The following is a 12822-nucleotide window of genomic DNA, read 5'->3' on the forward strand; positions in this document are numbered from 1 at the left end:
GGCAGTAATCACTTCATCTTTAATGTATTTGTTGCAGTGATTCCCATTGAAGCTGCCACCAAAAAAGGCCTGAGGTGTTATACTATGCTTATTCAAAATCTCAGTAACCCCTGCAACTACTGGTCCTTCATATTTTTTGAAGACTAACATCGTTTTCAAATTAAGTTCCCCATTTTGCCGACGAATACGAATTTTGCTGACACACTTTCTGAATGCTTCCGTCTTGTTGTCAGTGATCGTGAGACCTAAAATTTCTGTTTTAGAAAGGGCCTCTGCTATTTGCTTGTCAAGCTTGTGACACTCATTTTCAAGAAGTTCGTGGTGTTTGTTTACAATACCAAGGAGCAAATGAAGGTAAGGCGGCGCTACATGACTCAGTTTGACGTCCCATATGGGAGCGCGAATGACGTTGTAGTTGTCTTTGGCATGTTTTTTGTCACTGCCAGATTCTTGGTACCCTATGAGGTCTTCTTTCATGTTTCCTAGCGTTCTTTTGGGGGCTTTTTCTCTTTGACTCCATTGCATCAGCGTTTTGGAAGTCTTGTACCAAAGACATGGATGACAACTCTGGGCTCCTGATAGTCCATACATCTTTGACTGGAAATCATAATCCCCAAACATAAACACCCGCAGCCTTTTTCCTTTCCACATCATGCCGTCGACCGCACTGACTCCCTCATGAATACAACTGCCTAAAATCTTTCTAAGGTTATCAGCAGAATCTTTCGCTTCAGTTATCACAACCAACTTTGAGTTCGCATTTGGATTGTGGAGATTTGCTACTTCCGTTGAAGTTGAAGAACAACTTTAAAACTCCCCCCTTCATGGTCACCCCCGATTTTAACCCAAATTTCATTTTCTGGCAGGGTGTTGTTATGCCATGTCAGCATGTTCTTCTTGTCGTACTGGTCTAAGAGATCAGTAACAAACTCGGGCCAGCTGGCAATAGAAGACACAGGAGTGCCCTTAACTTCCTCTTTCTTGGTTGCTTTGTTGATGCACGAGAGAGGTATTGTGTGAACTTCTATTTTCCCACAAAGCAATCCTCCTGAAATTCCCTCTCCTTTTTCTCACACTCCATTTTTATCTCCATTGCCTTGTTTAATTTTCGCAACTGGCTTTGTTTTGCCCAGCTAAGTGACAGTTTGGCTCTAATTTGAGCTGCTGATTTTGACGAGACGCGTGCCTGTCCCAACCCAGCTGTTTTCAGAATGTCATCCCTTTTCCGCTTTGTAGTGTGCTTGAGTTCAGTGCTTTGTTGTTTTATTATGTCAGCTTCTGTGGAACCGGACATTTCTTTTCTTAAGTTGGCTATTTCCTTTGCTCTTCTCTTCCTCATTGGAGTAGAAACTAGCGCTGATGACTTTTTGGCTCTCACTATCTTCTTTAGGACAAGTGGCTGTGCTTTTGTCTTACATATCGTCCTTGTCCGATTGAAATCGATTTTTAGCGTTTCGAGAAAAACACAAAAAACGTCTTTAAAAAATAACTTGTCATCAAAATAAGCCAATTTTTTCTGCACATGATCTACAAACACAAACAAAGTACTGTGTATAATTAAATAGTGTTGGTCACAATTAAAACGCACGATATTCAACAAAATTGCAAGATACGAGTTTTTCTTTTTTAAAACCCGACCAAACTTAAAGACTTACAAGGTTTTGTAACATAGCCAAAGAACAAAAAAGACAAAAACAATGTTTAAAAAACGCAGTAAACACACAATCGTTCTTTTGTCACAATTGTCATTTGTTTTTTGATTGTACAAACCAATGTATACTCATTCTTGTGTTAAATTTCCCTACAGTCTCCTTGCAACCTGTTCAATTAACACACAAAAACAAGTGTAAACTGAAGCTGATAAGTACATACATAACATTCTTTGCTTGTAGGGAAGCGTAAACATCAATACAAGAGCCTTTTTGTATGCACAGAGAACAGGGTATTCCTTGAAAATAATGAGATATCTCTTCTAAATGTCGTAGAAGAGCTAGTAGTTATGCAGGATGACCACTCATGAGAATGCAAAGATTAACGACCATGGGGTAGACCATTATAGTATTGGTATGAATCTACTGGAAAAACCTCCTTGACATGCTGAAGGTGCTGCCACTTTGTGTCTTTGATGGTCAGCCGTACTCTGTAGAGCTGGGGTATCATATACCGGGCTCACCATGTGCTCTCCTTCTTAAGATCTTCTTTATGAAAAAGGCCGCCACTCCTCAGAATAGATGAGCTTGTCGCGACAAGTACCGTCAGGCAGGTACTTCTGACTGCGAATATCCACCAATTATGGATCCCCAGAAGTGTCTGAGATCAAGAAAGTCCTTGAAGAATGTGTGATCCACCTGGACAACTTTGTAAGGTTGCCTTTTTCTTGCAAAGGTGATGACTTCGACGTATTCGGCAGGCCAGACTATCTGCCTTCTCCTTAGTTTATTTTTGATAGCTGCAGTGTACAGAGTCCACTTCCATCCAGGTATGACCTTTCTCAGGAAACATTTGAAAAACGACTTTTCCTTGACTGACTGCAAAGTAAAGATGGACGTTTCCCAAGACTATTAAACTGCGGTTCTGGTACCCACAGCCGTCATTGTAGATAATGATTGCCTTGGTTGTTTCGCCAACTGTTGCTTTTGACTTCTCTTTTTGACTCATCCCAAAAGTAGCAAGCAACCTCTGTGTCACTCAATGTGAAGTAGTGGCAGCACAGCTTAGTCTTGAAATAGTTGTCATTTGCTTAGATACATAGGGCCAACAAGTCGACCTGCAGATACATGGTGAAAACTTGGACATCACCATTTTTTTTAGCAACCCTCTTGTCAATGTTATTTGCAAGCTTCGTCTTTGTGTTGAATGTGCATCTGGTACATGGGATCTTTCCGTACTTGGATTCACAGCAAACGTTGCATTCATAGTTTGTGGGGTTGCAACGTTGGTGAATCACAATGTTTGGTTTGCTTCACTACTTCCATTACTCATGGAAGATAGTGACTTTGTTTCCAAGCGAAAGCTGCACCATCAATTGACCCCTGCTCGCCCTTGCGGAGCTTGCACCAGACAGAACAAACATGACTCCTAATGCAAACAAGTCGAGCAGATAAAGTTTGTGTCATGCTTTACAGTTGTTGGGTCCATGCAGTCCACATGAATGGACACAGTACACCCACGAAACACAATCAGAGTCAATACGAACAGTGATGTCATCTATGATAAGTTCCGTTTCGAAATCCCATGGTATAGAACTTTTATTCAGGCACACACAGCACAACAACCTAAGATCTTCAAACGAAGATAATTGACTTTCAGGTGTGAAGGACCCACTGCCAGACATGATGGACTGCATTCAGACACTATAACACAACTTCAGTACGTGACATATGCATACCTGTACATCTTCAGCTAACAAATAAGATCAGAAGTTCAGGACTGAACTATTACATAGTCAGAATACTTTAACTACTTAATCTCTCTTTGTAGTTATGTTTTTGTACTCAGCAAAGGAAAAATACTAACTAAACAATCATTTGAACAATAACTGATGTCGTAGTTTGTCATTTTACTACACAATAGGTAATGTGGGCACTTCTAACTTCCTTAAATGACGCTAATATTTAATTTTACCTAAACTCTGAGCATACGGACATCTTACCGTAACCTCATATCTAACAGAAACAGTTCATTTACCGCCGTGTTTAGATGTTAGAAAACTTGTAATTCGACATACGAGGTTTGCATCTGCCAAAACTGAAAAACACGCGAACGAAAAAAAGCTCGTAACTCAAGTTACGTGTAATTTTGGTTCGCGGTTTTGCCAAAATGATATACGAGGTATTTTTGTACCCATTTTTAACTGACTTCCACCGATCTTAGGCTTTCACTACAATAACCAAAAAATAGAGAAAAAATTGTAGATTATTTTGATGTAGAAAAGTAGATTTCGCAAAAAATCGAGTTACGAGGTTTTAATCAGACAAGGACGATAGCCTATCAACGTCTTCTTGTCATCTGACTGTGCCAGTTTCACCCTGACTAAGCCAGTTAAATACTCTTCCTCTTCTTTTGTCAGAGGTGCTTGCAACTGTTCTGTTGGGCGGAGTTGGGTTTGTGGTTTGTTTTTTGACGAAACAGTGTGAGTATCTGCTGCTTTCTGTGACTGAGATACAGACTTTGCTACAGGTGTGTTATCGTTTGATTCTGCTGGGGCTTGGGTTTGAAATGATGTTGAAGCAGCTGACACGAGTGTGTCATTGTTAGTACTCACATCACTCTGAGTCGTACCCTTGCGAGATATCAGCAGGTCTAACAGACGTTTTTTGACGACACAGCTTGCGGTTTTTGCTTCAGGTGTTGAAGAACACTGTGGCTGAAAGGTTTCAACAATAGAATTGCTTGTACAGGCATCAGTACTGTCAACACATGTACTTTTTCTTTGCGGACTAGCAGCTTTTTCACTGGATGTTCTTGGTTTCTTAAGACTATAACCGGCCATTTGTTCGGCAAACGTTTTACACACATTACAGTTAGCAACTTCCACTTTGGAGTTATATTGTGTCCACAGCACTTTTGTTTTTTCAATGTTATTATGTATTGCTTTTGAGAATCCTTGAGATGGAATGTTAGATTTTTTTTCTTGGCTGAGACGAGAAGAGCATGTTGAACACAACGTACTTGAGAAAGTGGTGCCATATTGGCTTCTTCAGAAACTTGAATACCGTGAAACTGAAACAACACCGATGCGTAGTATTTGCAATGCCTAATGGTATGATGTTTGTCCTTCGCTGCCTTTGATCTTCTGCCACAAGTTCTGCACATAGCATTTAGCCTAAATATGTGGAGATCTTCCGTATGTTGCACTGCCGCCATTCTTCTCAAAACTACTTTTTTGTCACTTCAAAAGCCTAAGGCTTTTTTTCTAATAAACTTGCATTGTTGAAACTTTGCATACATCTCGAGTGCGTTATTTCGCAGATTTTGTTAGAGCTTTTTGTTGAATTTTTTTTTCGTGAGAAGTTATACCATTTTTGGGGGCGGTTTTTCATAAAATTGAAGGTCACTCATTTTTATCACTGATATCTTTTGAATGACTGTAGATTTCAAAAAAAGCCTCTAACAAAAGTTGGGTATTGTGCTAATGTATAAATAACAAGCACCAAAACAAAATTCCTTTCGGTTTTGTAAAAGCCTTAGGGTTTTAAAAAGTGGCAGTTTGGTGGCCATCTGGGATTGCTACCAAGGCAACCGGTGATCCAAAAAAAATAATTTTTTCATTTTCTCAGGAGATGGACTGAGTTCTTTAATTGTGCAACAATTTGTGACCCAACACTTATGAAACAAAAAAAATCACTTTTAACACCAGTGCCTGCCCTTAACTGAGACACCTTAAATCAATAAATAGAGTGACTAAAAATTGAAAGAAATTGACACCAATAAACAAGCAAAACCATGTACACACATACCGGCACAGTGGCCTAGTGGTAAGGCGTCCGCCCCGTGATCGGGAGGTCGTGGGTTCGAACCCCGGCCGGGTCATACCTAAGACTTTAAATTGGCAATCTAGTGGCTGCTCCGCCTGGCGTCTGGCATTATGGGGTTAGTGCTAGGACTGGTTGGTCCGGTGTCAGAATAATGTGACTGGGTGAGACATGAAGCATGTGCTGCGACTTCTGTCTTGTGTGTGGCGCACGTTATATATGTCAAAGCAGCACCGCCCTGATATGGCCCTTCGTGGTCGGCTGGGCGTTAAGCAAACAAACAAACAAAATGTATAACACACATACAGACAGGCAAGAACATAAGCACAATTACAGTCACAACATTAATATTAAGTTAGGAATAAACGCTAATATGCTGAAGAACAGAAAAGAAGGGGGAAAACACAAAACAAAACAAGCAATCAAAAAACAGAAAAGATGAAATGCACTAGAGTCAAAAGCCACAGTGATTGTCGTACTACATAAAACAAGTGTCTTGTATCGAGTGCCTGTTCCGAGCACCGTGCAGCGCGTGGGTTAACAAAAATTACAGCACAAAACTGCTCTGGAAATCAAACACATGCAAACACCCTGCGCGAAACTTATTCTCACTCTATCACACAGTTTACACAAAGTACTTACTGACGGCAACATCAGAAACACAGTCGGTGGCTGCTATCAATATTGAGTGTGGTTAGAAAATGGTACACAACGCGCACATTCTGTTTCTTTCAAGATGAAAAAAGAAGCACGTGTCCGTATGAGTGATATCAGTATTACCACAAAATCAAACAAAACGAGTCCTGCGCTAACATGTATTTGGCCCATGAAAGTGGTACGTATTTGCATTCATGTTGCCTTACTTTATCGCTGAAACGTCACACATCTGATCTGTGATGGAGTAACAATTAGGCTGTCTGGTTGTCTTAATAGGACATGGATGGCACAAGGGAACAGGTGTTGACAGCACGATTTGTCATGGTGGCACGCAATCCAGAGACAAAGAAGTAAGTTTGTTTTATTTTGACTTTATTTTCCTCCCCCAGGTGATCAGGGGGGCCAAATTGCATTTATCCAGTTGGCTAAATTTTTATAAAGTAATGCCCGTAGGATGAATTTATTTCTTAAATTATGTTGAATCTGTTAGCTACCGCTATCAACACTTGGCTTTGAGAATAAACACACAATATGTGAGAATCATAATCAAATGATGCAGAGGCAGTGTACGTAAGTGTTAGAGTGCCTCAGAGAATGAGGAACGCATGAGCTTGTGATCATCCTCTTAGAGGTTGAATGTTACTTGTTCATTTAATGCTTGTTATTCTCTCAGATGTCAGGAGATTTGTTTCGCATAACTCTCACTTACACTTGTTGCACACGATGAATATATTTAGAGTGCTTAGTTTAAACACAATTTTATTCAATATACAAGACATGAAACAATTAACAGTTTTGCAACGAGGAAACGAACTCAAGCAAAACAGCTTATATTACGTGACCAAAACAACTCGATCCTTTGTTTCTAGATCTTAGTATTGTGCTCTTCCTCATTTTATTATTATTCCCTTCAACGTCAGGATCACTAAGGAGTTTTGTATGAATTCAAAAAGGTTGCGTGCGTTTTAAGACTCGCTCATTCCGACATGTCTAAACTACTGCAATTCCCTTTGGTCCTGTCTTCCCGTCTCTCTGATAAAAAAAACTCCAGCAGGGTCAGAACTGCAGTGTTTTCTAGGCCCATCATGTGCCTATGTGTGTAGACTGTGCCATAATAATTATGTGTGCTTCTATTTTTCTCAAATGTTGTAATTTTAAATAGACTCTTAACCCTGTAACAATGTATGCTGGTGTGTTTTTTCTGTAAGAACCAGTCTTGATCTAAGGACTATGTACGGTCAGGAATGAAAGCTGGTTCTTGTGTATGACTGTGTACGTAAGTAAAGGTTACATGCCGAGTCTCAGTGAATATAATTAAAAATAATGGTCGAAGTTAGCGGATCATGAAAAATGCGAGATTCAGCGAGCTTTTTCATGACCGCAAACTGAGACCATTATTTTTTTTAATATTAACTGAGACTAGGTATGTAACCTCTTTATTCCTCCTTTCTTCAGTTATTCCAAGAAAAAAGGAGTTTTTGTGCTAAAGTTTGATTGAATCCTAATCACTCAACCAGTCTACCTTTGATGCGAGTGATTAAATGCGTGGTTGTATACACTCTTCAAAAAAAGTTAAGGATCACTTTTTTACAAGCACGCCACACAAAACAGACAAGACCGAATTCTTTCATTTTTTTTTACTCACATGCGAAGCAAAAGTGAGTCTATGTACTCACCCGAGTCGTCCGTCCGTCGGATGTCCGTCCGGAAAACTTTAACGTTGGATATTTCTTGGACACTATTCAGTCTATCAGTACCAAATTTGGCAAGATGGTGTATGATGACAAGGCCCCAAAAAACATACATAGCATCTTGACCTTGCTTCAAGGTCAAGGTCGCAGGGGCCATAAATGTTGTCTAAAAAACAGCTATTTTTCACATTTTTCCCATTTTCTCTGAAGTTTTTGAGATTCAATACCTCACCTATATATGATATATAGGGCAAAGTAAGCCCCATCTTTTGATACCAGTTTGGTTTACATTGCTTGAAGGTCAAGGTCACATGAGCTCTTCAAAGTTGGATTGTATACATATTTTGAAGTGACCTTGACCCTGAACTATGGAAGATAACTGTTTCAAACTTAAAAATTATGTGGGGCACATGTTATGCTTTCATCATGAGACACATTTGGTCACATATGATCAAGGTCAAGGTCACTTTGACCCTTATGAAATGTGACCAAAATAAGGTGGTGAACCACTAAAAGTGACCATATCTCATGGTAGAAAGAGCCAATAAGCACCATTGTACTTCCTATGTCTTGAATTAACAGCTTTGTGTTGCATGACCTTGGATGACCTTGACCTTGGGTCAAGGTCACATGTATTTTGGTAGGAAAAATGTGTAAAGCAGTTCTTAGTGTATGATGTCATTGCTAGGTTTAGCTGAAGGTCAAGGTCATGTAAAGGTCAAGCATGTGAGTCGTATGGGCTTTGCCCTTCTTGTTAATTTATATAATTGAACAACCGAGGAGTAATGACAAACAAAGCAAAGATCGAACGCGGCAGCGACAATTTAGCTAGAGTGTGTCAAACGTGACAACCCTCGAAAAATGGAATTCACAACAACGTGAATCATTCTGGTTGCGGACACCGGATTGGTACAGAGGTGTCCTTAGACGTGTGCTGATCCCTCCCCAGACCATCACAGAGCCTCCGCCAAAACGCTGTCGTTCCAGAACAGCGCTCTCCGCGACTCCTCCACACTCGGATGCGACCATCAGCAGGTTCTAAACAAAAGCGGGACTCATCTGTAAACAACACCTGAGCCCACTGCTGACGTTGCCACCTCACATGTTGAGTGCACCAGGCTCGGCGAGCTGCTCGGTGATTAGCAGTCAGGGTTGTTCCTCGGACTGGACGCCTTGCGCGCAAGCCGAAGTTGTGTAAGCGGTTTCGGATTGTCTGACCACTAACAACAGTGTTGGTGGTAGCTTGTAGACGTTGCCTAATGTTGTTTGCCGTAGCCAATCTTTGTTGCATGGCCTGCCTCTGAATGAAGCGACCCTCTCTTTGTGTGGTGACTCTGAGCCGACCAGAACGTTGTCGCTCCTGCACTCTTCCAGTTGCTTGGAATCTCTGTTTTAGTCTGATGATGACAGAGGGAGCCACTGCAAGCCTCTGGGCCACTTGCCTGGCAGCAACACCGTCTTGTAGCCATCCTATTGCCCTTCCTCTATCCAAATCGCTCAGTTTTCTTCGTGGGGGCATGTTGCTACTGTGCATAATTGTGTCAGCGTGTCAACCTTTAAACACAAGCTGGTGAGCGATGTTCATAGCCAGGACCCTGTTGCACGTGCATCACAACCCTTTGCCCTGGCATGCGTTCCGCAAATTTCATGGGGCTATAAAAAACACCCTTTTTCTTCCAAAATGCAGAAGCTTTTGAGAAGTCCCACAAAGGGAAATAACTCTGCCTGCCAAACAAAATTCTAGGTCAAGACTCATTGTTCATTTGTTAATTCAAACACATTAATCTTTTAATTATTATGTCGATGTTTAATTTTTTGGCAATTTTTTATAATTGGATCCGTTTTTTCAACCGATTCTTAACTTTTTCTGAAGAGTGTAGTTCCATGAAAATCATTCAATTCTGTTAACACTTCATGTCAGTTTCCCTGTTTTGGGACTAACATCAAGTACACAGTTATGTTGTTAATACTGCTGTGGCGGTAAAGGCAGATATTTTGTGTTCTGTTCATGTTTTGGTATCGGTAAAGATATTTGTAAACAAACATTTCAATGGGGATCTTGTTCAAAGAAAAGGGCGGAGTCAACACTCTCCGACGTCAAAGATTTACACCATGCGTTCCAAAAATAGCAAAACACGTGGCATGCGGCAATTTGGTTTCAGAGCATGCTGTCTCAGGTGCATGTGTATTTGTTACATCGGATATGAAGAAAGAAATGCAACTAACAGACATGGGACTGGTCCGAATTTTATCGGAATTCCGATATTTTTCTTAGCTCACAGACCATTCTTGAGATCGATGCAAATTCGTTGAGAAAAAAAAAGCTGTCTGCGTCTGAAGTCAGTGCATTCGCACCCCAGCACTCCCGTGAACCCATAGCAGTATCATGGGTCGCGTTTGATTGGCTGTCGATCTCTGACGATTATCGCCTAGGCTTAATTATTCACCGATGGCAGTTTGCGGGTTGTTTTCATTGGCTGCCGATCTCCAAACGGCGCCGAAGGTGAAAAATGTAGCATCATGGCGTCTGGATTCCGTATTGTTTTGTCGGCTGTGGAAGCTCTTATGATCGACGACCAAAGTGTAAAAAACAAGTGGAAAGCCAACTGGCTGTCAGAAGAAGTGACTGTCATTATCAACAAGAAAGAAAGGCGCCAGCTCATTGGCGACAGTATCGCCAAGATATCCATTCCCGGTCAGGCCGTGTGCACGTGGTGCGACAACGGCCACTGCGTGGTGAAATACGGACTTGGTGGAAAAAATGTGTTGGTTCTGAAAGTTTTCAAGTAAGTTTTGTGTGTGTGTGATTGTTATAAATTACACTTTTGTTTAAAATGCTAAAGCATATTATTCTTGTGGTTTTTATGGCTTTTTAAAAAGGCATGATCTAATTTTTTGCTATCAGGAGAGGCCCCAAAATGGCCTTTATAATTCTAACATTCGTTGCCCCTGGACCCCGGCTTAGTTACCTACTTTTGGAACATTTGCTGGTCTCATGTCTGAATTAACCTTTATCACCAGTTGTGGCCTTGATAGGGTATTCCTGTGGGGTTGGGATAAAGCTCTCTCACTAGTTTGAGCACACAGTCGGGCATCATTTCTCGGTTAATGTTTACCCGTGTTGGATTGTCTTGATGTAAGCAAGACGTCTTTTTCGCCAAGTACAATGCACAATTCCAAGCACCGCGTCGGTCTAGCATGGACCAATACTTCTTATAGAGTACTTTTCTAACGCCGGAATTCCTGCGGTGTGGCAATTGGCCTGTACCTAGCCACCTCTGGGGATGATTTGTCACACAAGGGCTGCAACAACAAAAGGCACACTGGCCGCCTACCCCAGAGGAGAGCCCTGCACTAGGACCCGTGTCTCCGGTTTCACCATCGCCTCCTGGATCAGATACACACGTCTGCACCCTAACGGTACTACACACACGAGAGACAGCCTCTGTATCGAGGTCACACGATGATGGCCCAGCACCTCTTGGTACACAAGTCGAATCTTTTATTACACACCTTGGAGTTTCAAATGGCCACTGATTCTCAGTAGTCTCCTTATTGCGTTCTCCTGGTCACTGTTAATGTTTGGAAGTGTTAAATCAAATTTCGCCATTTATTTCCATAGACAGAAAGATATGTCAGTGCAATACAGCTTACAGACCGCAGCCTAGGCCTTACTAAGTTACTATCACCGTCAGATGTTGGAATGTGAAACACTGAGGTCTTCCCGCCTGCATCTGTCGACAACACTGATTGTGTTATAGGCTCTCGCTGGGTGGTATAACAGACCTTGTCCCAAAGTATGGGTATACACTACGCAGATCATCACCGTTGACTTCGTCTACATGGTCCCGCTAACTATAATTACTGTCCATGACAGTGCCTCACAGGATGGCCAAGTTTACTTTGAAAACAGGAAGGGGAAATCTAAACTCGGTTTGTTCTAAGTGGACATGGGAAACAACGGGACTCGGATCTTGGGTCGCCCCTGGCAACACAAATGGAAGAATCCAGGATATGCAAATGGTCTTCTGCAGTTTATTCCAAGGTGGTAGGGGGTTAAAAGGGGGAACGAACAGGAGGGGGGAGGGAACAGTGGTCGGTGGAGCTACTATACTAATAATTATAAGACTGCAGCAATGGACTGGTGCTGTGAAATCATCACCCACACATTTCGAGGTACCCTCCCCCCTCACCATTCGGTTCACAAGCCTGTTTTTGTCCTTGGTCAGTTTGAAAATGATTGGTTTGTTCAAGTATTCCGCCAAAAAGATGCGCCAAGATTTCCCCCCTCACTTAGTCGGAGTCTGATGCAAAAATTGACTCGAGAATTCTGTTCATTGACGTTGTGATGTACTAAACTTGTTTATTGTTGGCGGTTTTGGCTGATTCTGTGTTGTTTTTCTGCAATAACAGCGAAAGGACTATAAGCGGTGACTGAGTTACAGCAACCAAGACTAAGTTTCATTTTGTCCGTTTGACTAGCCTGACATCTACAGCCTTGACATTGTTATTCTGTTTTTCTCTGTGTGACTGATTTCTTTGACACAAAGGTTCTCTGTGTGAAAGTTCAATTGTATTGTAAATATAAACAAGATACGCAATCAATATGCAAGATATCACAAATGTTCAGAAACGAACATATGTGAAAAACTCTGAAGAAGCTGTTAAAAGAAGAAATGCTGCTCGCACAGACAGAAAGCCAGATGGTAAAATTCAGTTTAGCGGTGAGAGAGAGGAAATTGATCTTATTTACGCCCAAGTCTTGGCATAGTAAGGTAGGACATTACACACTTTTTCCTTCCATCTGGCCTGTTTGTGTTTACATCGCGTGCCACGCGTTGTGCTATTTTTGCTAAGCCCCGCCCCTTTTTCTGTTGCATGATGGGAGAGGCCGGATTGGCCGTGACGTGTTTAAATTGATGGCATTGCGTGAATTTGGTTGCGTGTGATCTGTTTATAGAATAAATTGAATTACATATCTTACCCAACTCACATATTGC

General features: G+C 41.5%; 1 protein-coding gene across 6 annotated transcripts in view; it reads left to right on the forward strand.

Annotated features, from left to right (window-relative positions):
• The window catches only part of LOC138983689 (acyl-coenzyme A thioesterase 10, mitochondrial-like), a 150205-nt gene that overhangs the window by 76043 nt on the left and 61340 nt on the right, over positions 1-12822 (forward strand). For all 6 annotated transcript variants that reach the window (XM_070356979.1, XM_070356978.1, XM_070356981.1 and 3 more), the window contains one exon: positions 6408-6481. In XM_070356979.1, coding sequence (XP_070213080.1) covers positions 6408-6481 — 74 coding nt within the window. The remainder of the gene's footprint in view (positions 1-6407; positions 6482-12822) is intronic.

The sequence above is a fragment of the Littorina saxatilis genome, linkage group LG13, assembly GCF_037325665.1.
Source record: "Littorina saxatilis isolate snail1 linkage group LG13, US_GU_Lsax_2.0, whole genome shotgun sequence".
Taxonomy (NCBI): Eukaryota; Metazoa; Mollusca; class Gastropoda; order Littorinimorpha; family Littorinidae; genus Littorina; species Littorina saxatilis.